The 22,908-nt window shown below is 41.4% G+C and overlaps 1 protein-coding gene across 2 annotated transcripts in view; it reads left to right on the top strand.

The window, feature by feature from the left end:
- TEK (TEK receptor tyrosine kinase) overlaps positions 1–22,908 on the top strand; it is a 104,888-nt gene that overhangs the window by 61,821 nt on the left and 20,159 nt on the right. For both annotated transcript variants that reach the window (XM_043890860.1, XM_043890861.1), the window contains exons 7-13: positions 1,597–1,725; positions 3,867–4,018; positions 5,752–5,896; positions 12,564–12,725; positions 14,893–15,027; positions 19,228–19,515; positions 21,508–21,807. In XM_043890860.1, the coding sequence (XP_043746795.1) occupies positions 1,597–1,725; positions 3,867–4,018; positions 5,752–5,896; positions 12,564–12,725; positions 14,893–15,027; positions 19,228–19,515; positions 21,508–21,807 (1,311 nt within the window). The remainder of the gene's footprint in view (positions 1–1,596; positions 1,726–3,866; positions 4,019–5,751; positions 5,897–12,563; positions 12,726–14,892; positions 15,028–19,227; positions 19,516–21,507; positions 21,808–22,908) is intronic.

The following is a 22,908-nucleotide window of genomic DNA, read 5'->3' as shown; positions in this document are numbered from 1 at the left end:
AAGACTCTGGACCACTTAGAATGTGCTGCTGATATACTTATTAGCATTGAATTTTATTAGATTTAAGAATCTTAGATTCAAGAGTCTTATTAGATTCTTATCTTATTAGAACACAGATTCTGCTCTATAGGTCTGGACTGAAGACTGAGGGTCTGCATTTCTAACAACCTCCCAGATGCTGCTGCTGGGTTTTAGACCACACTTTGGGCTGGAAAGGCAAAGATTTATTATTTTTTTTCACTACATCATAAATATCAGTACTTTTATGTTAGATCCAGACAAGATTTGGGATTTGAAAATCGAGGAAGTTAAGATCTTATCTTCTGTGGACCTTGCTCAAGCGATACTAGCTTCACCTACTCAAAGAAGCTCAGAGGTGTATGTTTCTCATCTACTTTCCAATAAGCTTTTCATATTGACTATCACACAGTAACTTAATGTGAATGCCTGCATGTTCAGTCATGTCCAACTCTTCGAGACCCCGTGGGCTATAACCCACCAGGCTCCTCTGTCCATGGGATTCTCCAGACAAGAACACTGGAGTGGGTTGCCATTTCCTCCTCCAGGGGATCTTCCTGACCCAGGGATTGAACCCACGTCTCCTGCATCTCCTGCACTGCAGGCGGATTCTTTACCACTGAGCCAAATGAGGAGCCCAACTTAACATGAATCTGTAGCCAAATATGCTAGACCCTCCCTAACAAATGCTAATGTGGTGAGTTACCCAGAACTCAGACATGTCAGTATTTGCTCCCCAAAGTCAGTTTTTTTCCATATCTGGCACTGCTGGGAGATGGACTACATGGCACTATTCCATTTCTTCTTGTGTTGATTGTATTCTAAACATTGTGAAAGTTACAGTGGGAGACTCTGGAGTGTAGTCTATTCCTCTGAGGAGTGCTTCTTTTGTTTTGTTATGTCCTATAAGGCAGTCAGCTTGGGGCGACTCAAACAGCAAACTCTGACTCCCAGACATCAGCTCAGACTCAGTTCACTCGTTTTACCTTTAGCTGAGCTGTGTTGAGCCTGCATTTAAGATGTATGGTTCAGGGAGCAGCCAGAAATTTGGGACGTCCTCCCTCTGGTTCTTCCTTTCTAGATTTTCCCTCTCAATTTCAAGTGGCTGCAGTTGCCCTGACTCTGTCCTCTAAGACTCCTCTACCAGTAAGGCTTCAGGTTTTCGCTGGAGTTCTAACATCCGCACGTGGTGTCAGCTCTGCCAACCATGAGACTAAAAGCTGGAAAATGGGGAGCACACCATTCCCATATTCCAAGTTTTAACTCCCCTCAGAATTTTCCTGGTCCTTCCCATCCTCCCTCCCACCCCATCATTCTTCAATGCTTTCAGGTTATTATTTCTAAAGTAGTGCTGTGTGGTTATTTTTGGGAAGGGTAGCCTGGTAAGTGCTTATTCAACTTGCCTGGAATCAGAATTTCTCTCACCTTTAAATTCTTGGTAATACAGATATATCACTTACTACCTTTTATCACCAGCAAAGTTGATAGCTTGGAAAGAAAAATAAAACTAGTCACTTAGAGACTGAGTTTTCATCCTTCCCTCATGTTAACGCTAGTTGTTGGTGTCTTTGTTGACAGCTTGCCAGCCTGGCTATTATGGACCAGACTGTAAGCTGAGGTGCAGCTGCACCAACGGGGAGAAGTGCGATCGGTTCCAAGGATGCCTCTGCTCTCCAGGACGCCAAGGGCTCCAGTGTGAGAGAGAAGGTAAAGCAAGGTAACACTGTCACCAGGGCCGAGTCCGGCACGTCTGAACCCGGCTTTGCTGGCTAATTCTTGCCCCACTAGCCCGAGAGTCTTAAACTCCTGTTTCCAAGCAGAAGTAGGGAAGAATAGATCCTCTGTTCTAAAGGACAGCTTTCTGGACCTTCTTTATGGACTCTCACACTGGCCCTTCCCCTAAGGAATGAACCTCCTGCTCTCTGTAGCGCAGTAAGTGATAACCAGCCACTGAGAGCTCTGTCTACCTCTTTGTCGGTCTTTTCTAGGACCAGACTTTTCCCTGGATATGCACAGCAGGGAAAGAATTACTTTGAAGAATTACAAAATTAGATTTTTTTTGGCTGGCTTTCTTCATTTACCATACTGTTTTTGAGGTTTATCTATATTGTAGCACATATCAGTATGTTTCTTATTCCTTTTTATTGCCCTACCATCTGTTCTCATTTAAAAATCTTATTTGAACACAGCCATGCCCCTTTGTTTACCATATATCATGTGAAGCTGCTCTTACAACAGGGTTGAGTAGTTACCACCAAGAACATATGGCCTGCCAAGATGAAAATATTATCTAGTCCTCTAAGGAAAGTCTGCTAACCCCTGTCCTAGAATATACGTTTTAAAATCAAAAGAAGCATATTTTTAAAATTTAAAAATAATAAACGTATATTACTTTTTCAGTCAAACAAATATAAATAACATATGTCCAGTGAAATCTACATTCAGAGCAGTAAGACATTTATAGTCTTTTCTCTGTGAGTTTTAAATATCAGAACGAGTATGGAGAGAAATACCAACTGTTTTCTCAAAGGCGTCTCAGCTTTATACTTTCCGTTCTACCCCAGCATTTGGACATTGCTACAGGGTAGTAATCTGGGAGGGTGTAGGGAGGGGAGGAAAGACTGCGGCTGTCAGAGGACGGACTGAAAGTGGGCAACAAACAAGCTTAATGATTTGCCTTTTCTGTTCCACTTCGACCTTTCTGTACTAAGGCCGATGTTGCAAAAAAATGTGAGAATCTCAAACTTAGACCCAGATTCTGGGCTTTCAGGGGGCAGCCCCCTCTCCCCACACCCTCTACCTGTACCTCCAACCTCCATCCAACTGCGGAAAACTGCAAGGGGACAGAGAAGGAAAGGCATGGATTGAAAGTGTTAGAGCACTTTGAAGAATTCCAACACCAATACCTAAGTGCGCTAAGTTTGGCACATTTTCTCATTACAGTCTCCCCAGGTCTGTAGATATATCAAAGAATACCTTTGTGGCTATTAGACCTTTTCCTTTCCTGCTCCATACACTTCACCTGTTTCATTCTAGGCTTGAGAGATAGGATATCAATATAAAATATCAATATTGATGCACTTACCTCGACCCCACCTCCTCTCACCACTGCTATGGAGCAGCTTGTAAATGACTGCTGTTCTTTTTTTCTGGAAAAGACTCAGCCACTTTTCCAATGTTTTAAGTGCATGTCCATCTCCTGCATTATTTACTGAATGTTGGACCATTTTCAGTTGTGTCCTACACATGGTCCAAAACTCTCTAAGACCCCACACACAGTCCAGAATAAAGTTGTTAAATTTCAGGATTATTCATTCTCTACCCTGCAGATATTAAGTAAGGAATCCTGATGCCTTTCTTGATACCAGAGACATTTATTTTCCTTTCCATGTTGGCAGCAGTATTTTTTATTTGGCTACTGATGAGAAATTGGTTAGGGGAATTTTATTCCATTTCACTTCTTGGATGTAAATGTGAATATAATTAGTCATTAGCCAGGTGCAGTCTTCCCGATCAAAGAGACATCTCTCAGATATCAAAACTAATGATCACATTGTTGATCAGAGAATCAGGGACTTGCAGAGTGGAAGAACTGGCTTTGGTTTTTGTTTTTGTAAAAATAAATTTCCTTAAAAAGCAAGAGAGGGCCTGGACAGTAAGATCTGCAGAGATGTGGTGATGGGAATTTAGAGCAACTGCCCCCCAAAATTTATTATGTAGTGATAAAACAATAAAATACTTGCCAATTTCTTGCCCAGTACATGACTTGCTAGATGGTAACTACTTTCATAATTTCTGCTTCTGCTGTGTTAAAGATTAGGTTTCATAGTGTTGTCTCCTTCATTCAGGTGTGCCAAGGATGACTCCAAAGATAGAGGATTTGCCAGATCGTATAGAAGTGAACAGTGGTAAATTTAACCCCGTCTGCAAAGCATCTGGCTGGCCGCGACCTGCTATTGAAGAAATGACCCTGGTGAAGCCAGATGGGACAGTGCTCCGTGTAAGAGTTATTCTCTCTCTTTTTCTCAGTAGAACAAATTATAGCTTTTTAAAAAGTTGAAGCATAGTTGATTTACAGTGTTGTGTTATTTTCAGGTATACAGCAAAGTAATTCAGTTATATTTTTTAAGATTATTTTCCATTAAAAGTTATTACAAGATATTGAATATAGTTCCCTCTTTTATACACTAAATCCTTTTTGTTTATATAGTGGTTTGTATATTGCTAATCCCAAACTCCTAATTTGTCCCCCACTTCCCCTCTTTCTTTCCTCAGTGGTAACCATAAGTTTGTTTTCTGAACTATAAGTTTGTTTTCTATGTCTGTGAGTCTGTTTCTGTTTTGTAAATAAGTTCATTTGTGTCATATTTTAGATTTCACATATAACTGATATCATATGATATGTCTTTTTCTGTCTGATTTGCTTCACTTAGTATGATAATAAGTCCATCCATGTTGCTGCAAATGGCATCATTTTACTGTTTTATGGCTGAGTAGTATTCCATCATGTTTATGTATGTGTGTGTGTATGTGTATCACATCTCAGACAAGACTGGGTATTCATTTCTGGCACTTACCACTGGTTAGGGTGCTACCACAGCATTTTTCTTTGCTTGAAAGAAAGAAGGACTAAACTAATTTTCCACGTTTCCCTTCCCTCTCCCAACAATGCCAAATGCAGCAGAGACAGGTACCAGATCAAATTTCTCTGTGTCACCAATGGTCTGCAGAAAATTGATTTATATTATTATCTATCTAAAGACTTTGAACTAGTTATTTTATTTTTCTCCCAAAGATGACCAAAAATCAACTTGACCAGAAGGTAGATCCAAGTGATGTCTTAGGGGCAGAATATGCAGAATATTCACACATCAGATGTTCCTGGTTCCACTTTAACAATTCACTAGGTGTAGTAGGAGCCAGTTGACAGCTTCTAAAATCTTTTTGGCCTGTCCTAGTCACAGCTACCTTCTAGTGAGGGCTGACCACACTACACACGCCTCACTTAACATTAGTTAGTTATTTTGCAGAAGTGGAAACTGGTTAGGTGAAGTTAAATAACTAAAGAAAGTGAGAATCACTCAGTCGTGTCCAACTCTTTGTGACCCCATGGATGGTAGCCCACCAGGCTCCTCTGTCCATGGAATTCTCCAGGCAAGAATGCTAGAGTAGGTTGCCATTCCCTTCTCCAGGGGATTGTCCTAAGCCTGGAATCAAACCTGGTCTCCTGCACTGCAGGCAGATTCTTTACTATCTGAGCCACCAGGGAAGCCCAAGGAATTGGCCAAAATTGGCAGAGCTGAGATGTGAGCTCAGGCCCATGTGTTTTCAGAGCCTTGACTTTTTCCATAATACCATACTCAGCAGCCTCTCAAACACTTCAGAAGCCATTTTGTCTTTTCACCCAGCCATCACTGCCTTGGACCAGAAAGGAACAAATGTTACCAGAAGCAGTTTAGAAGGAATTAGACTTTTTGCTTGGAAGTGTTTATCCCATACTCCCAAACACACAACTACAACAGCAGGATCTGCAAGGGCGTCAATCCAACATAAACTTGCAGGGTTACTACAATAGCTTTGGAAATAAGCCAATGCTTATACAAGCACTGGACTGATCTTCTTAATCTCTCCTAGAAAACTTATTTAACAATGAGATGGGGTCAGTGTTATGAACCTTTGTGTTTATACCTCTGCAGAAGCTTCTTTTTTATTTTTTGTATTTGACATTTCCAGCCAAAAGACTTTAACCACACGGGTCATCTCTCTGTGGCTACCTTCACCATCAACCGGATCCTGCCCCCTGACTCAGGAGTCTGGGTCTGCAGTGTGAACACAGTGGCCGGGATGGTGGAAAAGCCTTTCAACATTTCTGTTAAAGGTAAGCTCCATTTTCCAGGGGAAGAGATTGTATCCTTGATGGTTCTGCATTTATGTATTACTGGGTGCTGCCTTTAGATAGAAATGCCCTCTGACCACTAAAATGCCTTTTGGATGTTCTCCAGGATACTAAGCCTTAAGCAAAAAAAATTACGTGCGTTGAAATGGAAAGGAGGGATTAAGTTTATGACCTTTGGAATTACATAGCCCTGGGTTTGATTTTTATGGCTGACAGCTAGTAAACTTGGGTGTGGCTTTGAATGGCAAATGAATTTGACCTCTCTGTCCAGTTCAGTTCAGTCGCTCAGTTGTGTCCAACTCTTCGCGACCCCATGGACTGTAGCACGCCAGACCTCCCTGTCCATCGCCAACTCCCGGAGTTTCCTCAAACTCCTGTCCATTGAGGCGGTGATGCCATCCAACCATCTCATCCTCTGTCATCCCCTTCTCCTCCCACCCTCAATCTTTCCCAGCAGCAGGGTCTTTTCAAATGAGTCAGCTCTTTGCATCAGGTGGCCAAAGTACTGGAGTTTCAGCTTCAGCATCAGTCCTTCCAGTGAATATTCTGGACTGATTCCCTTTAGGATGGACTGATTGGATCTCCTTGCAGTCCAAGGGACTCTCAAGAGTCTTCTCCAAAACCACAGTTCAAAGGCATCAATTCTTTGGTGCTCAGTTTTCTTTATAGTCCATTTCTCACATCCATGACTACTGGGAAAACCATAGATTTGACTATTTGGACCTTTGTTAGCAAAGTAATGTCTCTGCTTTTTAATATGCTGTCTAGGTTGGTCGTAACTTTTCTTCCAAGGAGTAAGCATCTTTTAATTTCATGGCTGCAGTCACCATCTGCAGTGATTTTGACCCCCATAAATAAATTCTGTCACTGTTTCCATTGTTTCCCCATCTATTTGCCAGGAAGTGATGGGACCAGATGCCATGATCTTAGTTTTCTGAAAGCTGAGTTTTAAGCCAACTTTTTCACTCTCCTCTTTCATCAAGAGGCTCTTTAGCTCTTTAGTTCTGCTGCTGCTGCTGCTGCTAAGTCGCTTCAGTCGTGTCCGACTTTGTGTGATCCCATAGACGGCAGCCCACCAGACTCCTCTGTCCATGGGATTTTCCAGGCAAGAATACTGGAGTGGGTTGCCATTGCCTTCTCCAGATGTACTCTGCATATAAGTTAAATAAGTAGGGTGACAATATACAGCCTTGACGTACTCCTTTTCCGATTTGGAACCAGTCTGTTGTTCCATGTCCACTTCTAACTGTTGCTTCTTGACCTGTATACAGATTTCTCAGGAGCAGGTCAGGTGGTCTGGTATTCCCATCTCTTGAAGAATTTTCCACAATTTGTTGTGACACACACAGTCAAAGGCTTTGGCATAGTCAATAAAGCAGAAGTAGATGTTGTTCTGGAACTCTCTTGCTTTTTCAATGATCCAGCAGATGTTGGCAATTTGATCTCTGGTTCCTTTGCCTTTTCTAAATCCAGCTTGAACATCTGGAAGTTCACAGTTCACATACTGTTGAAGCCTAGCTTGGAGAATTTTGAGTATTAGTTTGCTAGCATGTGAGATGAGGACTATTGTGCGGCAGTTTGAGCGGTCTTTGGCATTGCCTTTCTTTGGGATTGGAATGAAAACTGACCTTTTCCAGTCCTGTGGCCACTGCTGAGTTTTCCAAATTTGCTGGCATATTGAGTGCAGCACTTTCACAGCATCTTTTAGGATTTGAAAGAGCTCAACTGGAATTCCATCACCTCCACTAGCTTTGTTCATAGTGATGCTTCCTAAGGCCCACTTGACTTCACATTCTAGGATGTCTGGCTCTAGGTGACCTGTCTGAACCTTTCTTTATTTGTAAATAAAGCTTAGTTTATCTGCCACTCAGGGTGATTGTGAGATTGTTAAGTAGTGTAATTGCACCTGGCACAATTCTGGTAGTGATTCTATTTTTGTAGAAAGTTTAACTTCATCATTGTCTTGACTTCCGATTCACTACAGAGAAGTTAGAAAATCTTAATTTGCAGACTACTCACTTAATATGAAGCCCAGGCTATGCTATACAGTGAACATGAATGATTTTCTCATATATTCAGAGTTCTGAATATTCTTCCTACTATGAAATAGTATTTCAAAATTCAGAATTATTCCAAGTGGATTTGTGTACATTTGAGGCTTGATGGGAAGGAATAGAGTGGAAGTAAATCCAAGTTCCCTTGGTTGTTGTACAGAGATATAATACAAATTTTAAATTTGAAAGTTACTTTTGAATGTATTTATACAAAAGCACCTAATAACTCTGTGGTATGTATTCTAGAAAGGCAATGGACTAAATGCTTCATTCATCTTATTATTTTAAAAATATTCATTGTATTTATTTATTTGGCTTCGCCAGGTCTTAGTTGTGGCAGGCAGGATCTTTAGTTGTGGCGTGTGGGATCTAGTTCCCTGACCAAGGATTGATCCCAGGCCTCTTGCTTTGGGAGTGCAGAGTCATAGGCACTGGACACCAGGGAAGTCCTATCTTACTTCATTTTTATAAAGACCAGGCACAATAGTATTGTTATCCCCTCTTGATCAGTCCGGAACTAGGTTCAGAGGTTTAGGTGACTTGCCTAAGGTAGCCCATCTCGTGAACAGCCAATCTCCGTTTTGAACCTGGTCCAACCCTGCATCATCATTTCTAGATCATTTTGCTTTCTTAGTCTCTCCTGTTACAGATAAGGAAGCAAGATAACTGAAGGTGATGTGTATGTAACCTACTTCACTACTTGATTAGGAATCTTTGGGTGATCCTAGAGGTAATTTCTGTCAATGAAAGTAAATACCCAGAACATAATCTTGTTTTAAAAAAAGGTCAGTAACAATAGTAACATAAATAGAGCCTCATAGAGTTAGATTCTCTGCCCTGAGAACCCACAGAAACAACCTCAGAATCTTTAACATTTTTTTTTGATTACTGGAAAAGCCTGGATCTATTTTATTCAGTAGAACATTAACACAATCAAAATAATTTCTTACATCATACTTGTTCTTGGAAGAAAGGAAATGATATGCAGACAAGACAAATTATGTTATTTTTGGAATATTTGCTGTCCATGGAAAGTAAATAATAAGTTCAAAAACAAACCATGTTGCTAAGATTCAGAAGAGTCACTGATTCTAATTTTTATTTTTTAAATAAGACACAGCACGCAACATCAGTCCATTGAAATATCTCTAGTTCTAAGTCACTGATGCCTCTTCACTGTCATACTGACTGGTATCCTCAAAATGGAAAATTGCAAGTAGGTAAATTAAGCAATGTCTTTAATCATAATATTTAAAAAGATACAGAGATACAGATCTCTTTCAGTATTTGTAGGGGATTGGTTCTAGGACCTCTTTGGATACCAAACTCCACGGATGCTCAAGTCCCTTTTATAAAATGGTGTAGTATTTGCATACAACCTGCACACATCCTCCTTTACGCTTTAAATCATCTCTAGATTCCTTAAACAATAGCCACCCCCCAGCTGTGGTTTCACTTTCCATGGTTTCAGTTACCCATGGTCAACTGAAGCTCAAAACACTAAATGGAAAATTCCAGAAATAAACAATATGTAGTTTTTAAATTGTGTACTGTTCTGAGTAGCGTGATGAAATCTCACACTGTTCCACTCCATCCTGCCTGGGATGTGTGTCTTCCCTTCATCCCATGTATCCCACTCATTAATCACTTAGTAGACATCTACATTATCATTTCCTCTGTCATGGTATCAAAACACTTATGTTCAAGTAACCTTTCTTGTATTTAACAATGTGATGCTAGCAATTTGAATATTCCCTTACTCTGCCTAATTTATACCTCTGGTATATGTGTATGGGAGAAAAAATGGTGTATATAGAATTTGGTACTGTCTGCAGTTTCAGGCATCCACTGGGGTCTTGGAAAGTATCCCCAGCAGATAAGGGGGATTATTCTAACACCTAATACAATGTAAATGCTATGTAAATAGTTGTAACTATAATATAAATATTTTGTAAATAGTTGCTGGCACATGGAAAATTTCAAGTTTTGCCTTTTAGAACTTTCTGGAGTTTTTTTTTTCTAGATGCAGAACCTGCATATAGAAGGTTGACTATACTAGACTTTCCTCCCAGAGTACAAATTAGAACAACCACTGGGAAACTGGCAATATATACTAAAGCTAAGCATACACCTACCCTGTGATGACATTCTACAGCTAAGTTTATGCTCAAAAGAAATCAGTGCATTTGTTAAACAATCTTCAAGAATGTTCTGAGGAGTTTTATTCCTAATAGTCCAAATATGCATCAGCATTAGGAAGAATAAGTAGATTGTGTTATATTCATATGTAATAGGTTTCTAGGGCTGCGGTAGCAAAGTACTCTAGACTGAGTGGCTTGAACAACAGAAATTAATTTTCTCAATGTTCTGGAGGCTAGGTGATCAGTGTAATCTTACATTGATCTGAGATCAATGTGTTGGCAGAGTTACTTACTTCTGAGGCTTTGCTTCTTGGCTTGTAGATAGCTATATTCTCCCTGTATTTTCTCAGGGTCTTTCCTTTGTGTGTGTGTGTGTGTGTGTGTGTGGTAATTTGATCTTCTTATGAGGGCCTTCCTGGCAGCCCAGATGGTAAAGAATCTGCCAGCAACTCAGGAGACCAGGGTTCAATCCCTGGGTCAGGAAGATCCCCTGGAGAAGGGTATGGCTACCCACTCCAGTATTCTTGCCTGGAGAATTCCATGGACAGAGAAGACTGACTGGCTATAGCCCATGAGGTCACAAAGAGTCGGACACGACTGAGTAACACAGTAATGAGGACAGCCGTCATATGGGATTAGCAATGACTGTAGCCCTCACTGTAACTGAATTACCTCTTTAAAGGCCCCCATCTCCAAATACTGCAACGCTCCCCTTATACAGCAAGGGTGATGTGCAGGGCTGGCTTCATGGGCTTATGACCTGTCCACACAGGGCCCTACACTTGGTTTAAGTTTCTGCTGTCTTCACCTTGAAATTTTATCTTTGAATTTCATAAGAGTAGTCCAGTGACACCATGGAGCTTGTGCATGAGCAGAAGAGACAGATTCACAGTCTGCCTCCTTTCTTGGCCACCCCATTCCCATACATGTTCTCCATGCCCCAGGAGTCTGGTGGACCTCTTAACTCACGAGAGTTCAGTAAGACTCAGTTGAGTAAGTTGAGCTACTTCTATAATTGAGTAAACAGAATACTGACAGCCTGACAAGACATCCTTACCTTTCAAACCAGAAGTTGCTTCACATGGTAAACATACTGTACATCTGTTTATATACCATGCCCCTCATGGGGGCTAAAAACTATTAAAATATCTAAGAATGTTTTCTTTCATCAAGAACCAATTTTTACCTTGTTGGGGGTACTATTTCAGTCCCATTGAGAATACATGATCTCTGGGACATCATTCTCGATTATATAGGTGTGCTCAGTTCCTTACTCATGACTGACTCTTTGGGACCTCATGGACTGTAGCCTGCCAGACTCCTCTGTCCATGGAATTCTCCAGGCAAGAATACAGGAGTGGGTAGGCATTCTCTTCTCCAGGGGAGCTTCCTGACCCAGCAATCAAACCTGGGTCTCCTGCATTGCCGTCAGGCAGATTCTTTACCATTTGAGCCACCTGATTATCTAGGTGGACCCATTCTAATCACAGGAGTCTTTAAAGACTGTCAGAAAGAGATATCACAACAGAAGAAAGGTCAGAGAGACATGAGTTTGTTGTCTTTGAAGATGGACGAAGGGACCATGAGTCAAGGAATACAGATGTTTTTTAAGAAGCTGAAAAGAAGAAAACAAATTATCCCCTACAGCCCATAGAAAGGAACACAGCCCTGTTAACACCTTGATCTTAGCCCAGTGAGACTAACTACTGACCCCCAGAGACCTCTGATTTCTGACCTCCAGAGCTATAAGATAATAAATTTATGTTGCTTTAAGCAGAGAGAGAGAGAGAGACAGACATAGCCTGGTGATCTAGTAGGATGATTGATATTAAATAATCAGGCAAAGAATAATGAATTCTGAAAATTACAGTGAAGGAGAAGATCTGTGGAAGTGTGTGGCAAGTGAGTCTAACCAAGGTTCGGGGATAGACACTGGGAGGAGGTCACATCAGAGCTGCGAGTTGAATGATGAGTAAGCGTTAACTGCAGAATCATGGGAGGTCTGGTGCATTCCTCGCAGGAGAATAGTATCAGCCAAGAATCTGAGACAGAAAGGAGCCTGGTGCATTGTTAGTTGAATGAACTGAAAGGTCACTGGGACTGGAGGGTATTGGCTGAGAGGATGAGGGAGCTAAAGAGGCGGCGAGGGCGCTATTGTGCAAGGCCTGGTAGGTCATGGTATGAATTTCAGATTTCATTCGAAATATAATGGGAATGCATGTAAAACTCTTGATCAGAGGAATGCTCATTCTTTAAGAAAGCACTCTGTGGATGGTAGGTTGGAGGGGTGAGAGCAAAACCAGATCACAGAGCAGGTAAGTGCATTGAATCTGATCAGAGAACTCGAAGAGGGCTTTGTTGGGAATGTAAAGGCACTTATCCACTACCCCATCTCAGAACAGCGGTAAAAACCCAAAATGTAAGGACTGATCTGATTCTTGACATTTTATTTAGTTCTTCCAAAGCCCTTGAATGCCCCAAATGTGATCGACACTGGACACAACTTTGCTGTCATCAACATCAGCTCTGAGCCTTACTTTGGGGATGGACCAATCAAATCCAAGAAGCTTCTGTACAAACCTGTTAATCACTATGAAGCTTGGCGGCATATTCAAGGTAAGGTTTGGCAAGGAAATGCTCCAGCGAGAGATGGGACACCAGGAAAAGAAATTTGTCCCCAAATGTAGATATCCTCTCTCTCAATCTCAACCCTCCACCCCAAGGTAGGGGCTGTGGCAGTGGATTCTACTTTGGAGTATTCTGGAGAGAGTGGCGGGATGATGGCCCCTCTGAGTTCTGGGTCTACCTTTCTGAAAGTCATGATGTAAAATGGGACACAGAACCAGCCTGTGTCAGGAGCTACTATCTTCATCAGTACTTCCTGTCCAGGTTTCTCTGGATCCAGTCCCACTTTTACTCTGTCTTGCTTGGTCATGGTGAAAGACACATGTTAATGCTATGAATATGGTAACAGGGAAGTGCAGGACCCACTGGAAAGGCAGAGACTTAATCTGCTTACATCTAAGGGGTGATTGTTGCTGCTGTTTTTGCTGTCCAGTCGCCAAGCTGTGTCCGCCTCTTCACGACCCCATGGACGGCAGCACACCAGGCTTCCCTGCCCCTCACCACCTCCCAGAGTTTGCTCAAGTTCATGTCCATTGAATCAGTGATGCCATCCAACCATCTCATCTTTTGTCAACCCTCTTCTTCTGCCTTCAATCTTGACCAGCATCAGGGTCTTTTCCAATGAGTCAGCTGTTACTACTGAACCAAGATTTTTTTGTTTTTTGTTTTTTTTTTTCTTATTTGAGTTTGCCCTGTCTGCAGTCTCCTAATTCACAGAAATTTGGGGAGGAATTTGGGCTGTGGCAGACTGAACTGGGATAAGGGGAGGTGGGGGTACAGGCCTGTCCCCAACTTTTGAAAGCAAAAGCCCCAAATGTAATAAACTGTCAAACGTTCATGAAAACAGTTACATTTATTTATTTTAAGTTAAATTTACTTTGAAACACAAATTGCAGTCCTGCTTGTTGCATGATGATGTAATAGCACTTTTTTTTTTTTTTAAGGCTGGGCACCATCTATTGACCCAGCTGCTTAAATTGTGCCATCTTATCATGAGACATGCCACAGCCACACTTGTAGGGAACATACACACCTCCATCAATACTCTAGTCTCACTATGCCCATGAATTCCTAAAAGGGCCCTCTACCCGTGACTGCAATGAAGGAGACACCAGAGACACTAGTTCTGTCCCTGGGTCTGGAAGATTCCCTGGAGATGGAAATGGCAACCTGCTCCAGTATTCTTGCCTGGGAAATCCCATGGACTGAGGAGCCTGACAGGCTACAGTCCAAAGGGTTGCAAAGAGTCGGACACAACTGAGCGACTAAGCTCATATAATCAAGGAAGTTACCAAAAAAGAAGAAAATGAAGGTTTGGGGCTTAATAATACTAGCTGTCCTGAATACGTTGAATAAGTCATGGTAGTATTACGGAACTCTTCACATTCTTTTCATCCAAAATTCAGAATCCCAAGAGCATAAGTCTGATTTGCTGGACTGTTGTTTCTATTGACAATGGCTAGGTCTTTTGAAAAAGCAACTTAAAAAAAAAAAAAAAAAGATATTGATAATCCATCATCTCTTTATGGACATCCACAAAGAGGTCTTCTAAAAACCCTTAAACACAGTCCAGTATTTTTCCTTACTGACTTTATCATGTGGTAAGGCAACAATCTACCTTTGCAATATTCATGCAGATAGCTCAGAAGAAAAGAAGCGCATGTCATTTGTTTCTGGGAGGTATTTTCAAATACTTCAGAACCCTTTATTTATTATGACATGACTATTACAAATTTGTTGTCTGATTAGTGTAAGCAAACCTACAAAGTCTTTTCTCTTGATAGCTTTATTAAAATCACTGTTTGCACTTGAAAACAGTAGACGTTAAGTTATTTTATATTATTCTAATTGAGTTTTTCCTCCTAAATCTGATTGATATTCCCTATAGTTAAGATGTGCTTGATTTTACTCTACAAATGAAAATACAGAAACACTGGAGCAGAAATGTATGAGTGGCACAGAGATACTTACATGAAAAAGCCTTGTTTTCTTTTATAGCAGGGACACTGAGACCCTGAAGATGGAATTGCCTCTCTGTTCCACTCAGACATTGTATTTTTAAAAACCAAATATTAGTTCCCATCACAATAACAGCATTCCAGTTTAAAGAATGTAAAAGATTGCCAACTTAAGTTTCCTGGACTTTCCCTCTTCTCAGTGACAAATGAGATTGTTACCCTCAACTATTTGGAACCTCGGACGGAATACGAGCTCTGCGTGCAGCTGGTCCGGCGTGGAGAGGGTGGAGAAGGCCATCCTGGCCCTGTGAGGAGGTTTACCACAGCTTCCATCGGTCAGCTGAAGCAAACAGGCATTTATTCAGGAGCTGGGTGGGTGGGGGAGGAAGGGGAAAGAGGAAGGAAGACCAGGAAGGGTGGTGGTGGGTGAGCGGGTGGGTGGGAAGGGTGGTGGAAGGGGTTTGCTTTTGAATGGGTGGGAAAGTGACAGGAAGGCTAGAGACTTGGAGCCAAGCCAGCCCTTTATTTGGGCTGCTCTCCTGATCTGTCTCCCTGGGGGAGGGGGCTAGAGTGATCCATGGGGACAGAGAAGGAAGCAGATGAGCCTTCAGGAAGGCAGGGACATCCCTGAGGACTTGGGATTTACTTTGTAGCAACTGTGTTCAGTCTTGGCTCCTGAATTTTACCACCAGCTTCCTGTTTCCATCTTAAGGGCCCAGGCCAGGCTCTTGCTGCATACATACTCCAGAAATCCTAGTGTGTTTATAATTTCTAGCTGTTCAAAGTCATTCACACACATGGTGAACACATCAAATAGATTGAAAGACTTTTCAATTAGTCCTATGCTCTATCCCTCCATTTCCCCATCCTATTTCCTTTATTCCTTGAGCCATATGATATATACCACCCTGTTTCTCTCATGTTATGGCATGCAGGATCTTAGATCCCCTTACTTCCTGGACTAAGCATTGAACCCATGCCCCCTGCAGTGGAAGTGCTGGGTCCTAACCACTGGACCGCCAGGGAAGTCTCTACCTCTGTGTTTCTAAATCAATGGTTCTCAAACATTATTTTCCATCAGAATCATCTGCCCAGCTTATTAAAACAAATTTCTGGGCTTTGCCTCCATGGTTTCAGATTCAGAAGGTTTGGAGTGGGAATGGGGCTCAAGAATCTGCATTTCTAATAAGTTCTCCAGTGGTGTATGATGCTCTGGTCTTAAGTTTACACATTCTAAGTGTAGCACTATTTCTTGATGGATCAATGTCAGTCAATAGCTATCAGTCTTCTACTGTGTAAACTGAGGAGCCTCTGAATTTGTGAAATTTCCTTGATGCTAGCCTGAACTCCAGCTTTCTGCTACCCAGTTCCCCGCCTCTGAAATGTCTGAGTGAGTCCTTGTAAACGTCCTCTTTAGTGTTTAATGTGCCTTGCGTGTAACTATTCTGTTACTACCTCTTGGTCAGTGCTCTACAGTTTCAGGTTCACATTTATTTAATTCTTAGAATTGTCATCTTTCCCATTTTATAGATTGAAAAGCAGAGTCCCAGAGTGGTTAATAACTTGGCTATGGTGATGTATCAGATTCTTCATCATCATACTAGATCTTCAGACCTGATCCCTTTCTATTTCTCCAGTTATTATTAACCTTTTTTTTTTTTTTAACCTGGAGCCCAAAGGCACCAAATCCTTTCCCGATTGATGAGTTTTCCTAGTTTTCATCCATTTACTAAAGGCAGAAGGATATGGGATGCTTTAGTGAGAAACTAGGAAGAGCATCAAGCTCTTCTGCAAAGGTTGTGCATTCCTCATACACTCCTCCCTCACACCCCCCGCCTAGTATCCATCTGACCGGCAGCATCGTTAATGAACCAGATGAAACTCAGGAGCTGCTCTGATGCTTGTAGAAGCATTGTACAAGTAAGAGGTGGCTTCCCGGGAACCCACCAGGTAGAAACACCAAAAATAACGCTGGCAGGGACTTCCCTGGCAGTCCAGTGCTTAAGACTTTGCCTTCCAACACAGGGGGCGTGTGTTCGATCTCTGGTCAGGGAGGTAAAAATCCCCTTGCCTTGCAGCCAAGAAACCAACACATAAAACAGAACCAATATTGTAACAAATTCAATAAAGACTTTAAAAATGGCCCACATTAGAAAAAAAAATCTTAAAAAGAAAATAACCCTGGAAACCACATATGATTTAGAGGATAAAAGGCACCTCCATGACTGTGATGCAAAGGGCCCCTGAAATGTCATCAGGTTGCTGCTACGAAGCAAACGGCAGCTTATTCTCTCCTAGGCCAGTGCTGATGAATCAAAAGGGGAAGGGCACAATCTGACTCAGATGGAAAGTATTTATGGAACAGAACATAAAACACTTAACAGACCCACAGTGTGCTGTCTTCAGCTCTCAGAATATGTTCCAGCCAGGATGTATTCAGAGGTCTCTTGGAATATTTCAAAGTAGTTCTCAGGGGTGGGTGGGAAGGGAATTCTTAAAGGTTCATCTTTTCCCATCATTTGAGTTTTGCTGATGTTTGTTTTTAAATTCATTTGGCAGTCACCCTATTTATAAGTGTGTTGACTGAGTGGCAAAGGCCAGGAGGGGAGGGGACAGGACACACTCTGAACACAGGCAGAAAGAGGGCAGGTAGGGAGGGGTGACGGGTAAGCCATGCTCTCAAAGGGAGGGGAAAGAGGAAACGACCATTTATGGGGCTGCTCCTCTGTACGAGGCGCAGGCTTAGAAGGTTTGCATGTTTGCTCTACACCATCAGCCCTCTTTCCCTCTGTTGTGTTGTTATAAGCCTGCCTGGCCATTCCAGGTGGCTTATTTTGGAACTTTAGAGAAGAGCAAAGAGAGGTGATGGCACCTCGCAATTTGCAAAGGTTATGGAGAAAAGACCAACGAGACCTGTAGCATAGTGCCAAGCAGGTGGCAGACCTGATTGCTGGTTCTCCCTCGTCTATGGGTGGTCAAAGCTGTTAGTGAGGGTCCCTCTCCTGAGGAGTGGAAATAGACACTTCCTGTCACCTCTGACCAAGTTTCTCAGCCTTCCTACTTTATTTTTTTATTTTTATTTTTTCATTTTATTGGAGTATAGTTGATTTACAATGTGGTGTTAGTTCAGGGGTACAGCAAAGTGATTGTTATATATACATTCATTTGTTTTCACTTCTTTATATTATTTGTATTAATTATAACCCTCTAAAGAGCTTCTTAGATAGTTTTGTCCTTAAGACACCATCTCTGTTTTGTTTTGATGTCTCTTCTGCCTTGAATTTTAATACCATAAATTTGTTTATATATTGTGGTCCTTCATAAACCATCGTAATTATCTAAAATTTTCTCATACCCCAAGGACCAATTTTTGCCCCCTTAGGGGCAGTAATGTCCCCACTGAAAATGCATGAGGAGAGGATCCCTATTCTTATGTTTTGAAAATATTTTATATCTGGAGTTTAAAATATCAGTGTGCTGTTATTAGCTGAAAACTTGCAGATTCCTTCTCTGTCCATTGATACAACATAAGGTAGGAAGGAAGGGAGGGAGAAAATGTTGATGGAACCCCTAACACCTTCCAAGCATTTTCACCTCCATTGTCTCATTTCTTCTCGTGAGTCTGGAAGGTGAGTGTTTTTATTTCATGCTACATAAATTTTCCTAAGGTCATGGAACTAACGGGGCATGCTTCTGCCTCTTTGATTTCACAACTCAAGTTGTTTCCATTCAGTTACCTCTCTGGTGATCCAGGTTCTTGGGGGTAATTATGGCCACACAGCCTGTGGTCAGAGCCAAACCTTGATGTGATCAGAGCCTGGCCCTGCCAGGCTGTGTTGTCACATGTGAAATTGTCCCTGCTAAGGGGATGTAACCCTGAAATTGCTTTAAAACATATTGCTCAAAATGGGAACAGAAACACTGAATGCTCACCTGCAACCCCACAACCTTGGCAAATCCAGTGTTTCCAACTTTTTCAGTTTCCTTCCTCTTTCACCAATGGTAGACATGACTTTTCCCAAGGGGAAATTAGAGTACTTCTCATGTGTTAAAAGTTTTGGAGGGGCTTCTCTACTTTTCATAATAATGCTTTAATCCCTTGGATGGCTATATCATAATTTATTAAAGCAATTCCCTACTTTGAGCATTTAGGTTTCTTATGATTGTTTGTTATTATAAATAATGTTGTAAGGGACATCTTCATGTCCTTAGCCTTTTTGCTTCCTTTGAGTTATTTCTTCAGGATAAATCCCTGGTAGTCAGATTATACAAAGTATATGATCATTTCTAAGGCTCTTGAAAAATATTCCCAAGTTGTCCTTCAGAGGGGTTGTATTTTTGTCTTACAGTTACTGAAACTACACATTAATATTTTAAAGCTTTTGCTATTTTGGTAGGAAAAAAAAAGTATTTCATGGCTGCTAGCAGCTGTTTCTTTGCTAGCTTGTATATTATTCTAGAAGCCAAGGTTGTCCTTTGGGGCTGTTGTTAGCTTCACTTCATATAAAAACGATGATCCTTCTGGTTTCTCCTAGGTCTTCCTCCTCCAAGAGGTCTCAGTCTCCTACCGAAGAGTCAGACCACTCTAAATTTGACCTGGCAACCAATATTCCCAAGCTCAGAAGATGACTTTTATGTTGAAGTCGAGAGGAGATCTGTGCAAATGAATAGTGATCAGCAGAATATTAAAGTGCCAGGCAACTTGACTTCAGTGCTGCTTAACAACTTGCACCCCAGGGAGCAGTACATAGTCCGAGCCAGAGTCAACACCAAGGCCCAGGGGGAATGGAGCGAAGATCTCATCGCTTGGACCCTTAGCGACAGTAAGTAACTTATGCTGCCCCAGTCTTGCCTGAATGACGCATGGTGGCTGCCACTTAGATTTAGCTCCCATCACTTCAAGTCTGCTTCTTAGAAACCACGACAGGTAGTTAGTTGTAAGTGGAGGCCAATGAGTGCCCTCCCCTCAACACCTCAAATCATTTTAGTGACCCGCAATATCTATGAATGCTCCATATGTTGGGACTAACAATAATTCAGGCAGGACTGTCCTACGATTTACCTTTCCTTTTTTTAAAAAAAGTTTGTTTATTTTCGGCTCTACTGGGTCTTCGTGGCTGTGCACAGGCTTTGTCTAGTTTCACTGAGCGGGACTACCCTCTAGTTGCAGTGTGTGGGCTTCTTATTGTGAAGGCTTCTCTTGTTGACAGCAGGCTCTCTCAGGGCTTGCTGGCTTCAGTAGTTGTGGCATATGGACAGTAGTTGTGGCACACAGGCCTAGTTGCTCCACAGCATGTGGGATCTTCCCAGAGCAGGGATTGAACCTGTGTCCCCTGCATTGGCATGAGGATTCTTAACCTCTGGACCACTAGGGATCCCTACATTTCCTTTCAATGGAGTTATTTATTAAGCAGATGGTGATTCATTACAGAGAGATCTCTCCTAATCTTAAAAGCCAAGGAACTTTGCTTGAAAATCTGCAAAACAGATAATCCTTAGCATGACAGTATATATTTGAGAGTAATGAAACAACTTTTCTCTCAAACTGTTCTTCAGGCTCTTCTCAATTTCAGAGTGTCCATTAAAAATTAGTTGGAACTTCTAGGGTTCCTTTGTAGTCTTGAAAGCTTTTTCATCAGGAACCAGAGAGTTCTATTTGATTTGCTGCCATAGAACTGTCTGTGCACTTCAGAGTCCTTGCAAAGACCAGATGTTTCTGGTCACACCAACTATAGCTAACACTAGGATCCTGTGGTCTCTTGTCAACTGCCAGAGTCTGAGTTTCTCTTCTGCAGCTGAGTCTCCACTTCCCCAGTAACAGGTGTACAAACTGGCTCTGGGTTTCTCCAACCAATCTCTTCTTGTATCAATAACGTGGAAGTCTCAACCATTTTGTCAGTGTTTAGGCATGTCTTCTTCATCTTTAAAAAAATCCTGTGACAATTAGAAGTTATAGGCCAGTACAGAGAATAATACAAAAAAATCTACATTTCTACAACCCAGAATTAACAGCCGTTAACATCTTGCCATCTTTGCTTTCAGCCTTTTTTATGAAAGTAATTCCATGATACAGATATATCAAAATCCTCTTTGATCATCATCCCTACTCTAATTCTCTCCCTGTCTCCCCAGAGACAACCAAAATTCTGTTTGTTAAATCAAGATTATGTTTGATATATATCTTTCCATTCAATATTGTATAATTTTAATACATTAAGTATACCTGTAAGTGTGTAGATGCATGCATACGCTTCATCTTGCTTTTTGTACATGTCTACTAAGTGCTTAACATATTTTCTAACAAGTGCTTAACAAGGATAGTTCTTATGGGCTGGTGGCTAATTGCAAACTAATAGGAATCCTTATTTCTTCTAGTTGAATCTATTTCTTAAAAGCTGTGTGACCGTGGCCAAGTCACTTAATGTCTCCAGGCCTCAATACGAACAGTAAGATTGTTATGTGGAGTCAATGAGTTACAATATGAAAGGGCCTATATAAGCTCTCATAATCTTTGTTTTCCTCAGCATCAAGAACAGTAAAATGGCAGTTTGTGGAGTAACAGAATTTCTGAGGTCTTAATTCAGTGTAAGGATGGCAAATATGTGATTTGTGTGTGTTGCCAGTTTCCCATATGTGGCCATGTTGTCAAGTCTGTGTTGAATCCACCACAAACTGATTGGGGTTACCATGAGATATAACACTTAGTAGCCATTCATGGTTTATGGGCTGACATTCACTCTCTCTCAAAAGCATAACAGTCAAAGAGATGGTAATGCATCTTAAGGAAAATATGTTTTTGTTTTTTTAATTTCTAGTTGTTCCTCCTCAACCAGAAAACATCAAGATTTCCAACATCACAGACTCTTCGGCTGTGATCTCTTGGACAATCCTGGATGGCTATTCTATTTCTGCTATTATCATCCGTTACAAGGTTCAGGGAAAGAATGAAGACCAACACATTGACGTGAAGATCAAGAATGCCACCATTACCCAGTATCAACTCAAGGGCCTTGAGCCCCAAACAGCTTACCAGGTGGACATCTTTGCAGAGAACAATATAGGCTCAAGCAATCCAACCTCTTCTCATGAACTGATGACTCTTTCTGAATCTCAAGGTTGGTAGAGTAGACAGGTATTTACATATTATTATTTCTGGGGAGTATCAGAAAAGCCCCACTGTTTTAAGATATTTACTCCATATTCACATCTTGTGATACAATATCACAATATTGTGATACAATAGGCTTGTCCTTAATAGAGATCACCATCTCTAAAGAGATCCTTAAGCTGAAAATTCCCCTTGGAGGGATACCCTGTTGATCCATTTTCTATTATTAAGCCTTAAATGAACTTAGCCCATCAGCACCCCCCATCTAGCAGTTGAGGGTCTGAGGAATCTGAATGTGATTCTGTGGAAAAAGAAGACTAAGGACCCAGCTTATTGGAGGAAGGCCTATGCAGTGCTTCGGTGGGAGGCTCCAGGAACCACACTCCGTTCTTTCTCAAAATGAACTCCTCTTTTAACTTGGGTGACACTATGCTATTCTGAGTTTTCTTTTACTTTTTAGATCCAGGTTATGATGGCTCTGTGTCCATCACTAACCCCTACCTCAGAGAGAATAAGCTCTTTGAGACAGAGATCCTTCAGTGCCAAGCACAAGAGGGCCAGTGTCTGATTTTTTTAAATTGAAATACAGTTGATGTGCAATATTATGTCAGTTTTGAGGGCACTATGTAGGGATTTGACATTTGCATATATTATGAATGATCACCACAGTAAGGCTAGTAATTCTCTGTCTCCAAACAAAGTTATTATTGGCTATATTCTATACGCTGTATATTATATCCCTGTGGTTTCTTTATTTCATAACTGGACGGCTATACCTCTTAATCCTCTCCAGTGTTTGTGGCTGGTAAAACCTGTTGAATGTAATTAGTGAACAAGGACATCACAGGTGGGAAGGGTTGAAGCTTCTGGGAGACTTCCCTTTGAGATTAGTCTGAAATTGCATTTCCTCGCCCTCTGCACTGTACAGCTTGTTCAAGGGAATGTAGCTAGAGGGACTTTAGAGGGAAATGGTGATTTTTTGCAAATTTATAATTCAGACCAGCTTATTTTTACAGAAAGTATCATAGCACTAAAAACTTCTTGGTTCTTTTGAGGGCTACCTAGGGCTTAAGAAATTAAATCCAATAAGCTCTGTTTTCAGTGCTGA

The sequence above is a fragment of the Cervus elaphus genome, chromosome 29, assembly GCF_910594005.1.
Source record: "Cervus elaphus chromosome 29, mCerEla1.1, whole genome shotgun sequence".
Lineage (NCBI taxonomy): Eukaryota > Metazoa > Chordata > Mammalia > Artiodactyla > Cervidae > Cervus > Cervus elaphus.
This window is presented reverse-complemented; position numbering and strand designations above follow the sequence as displayed.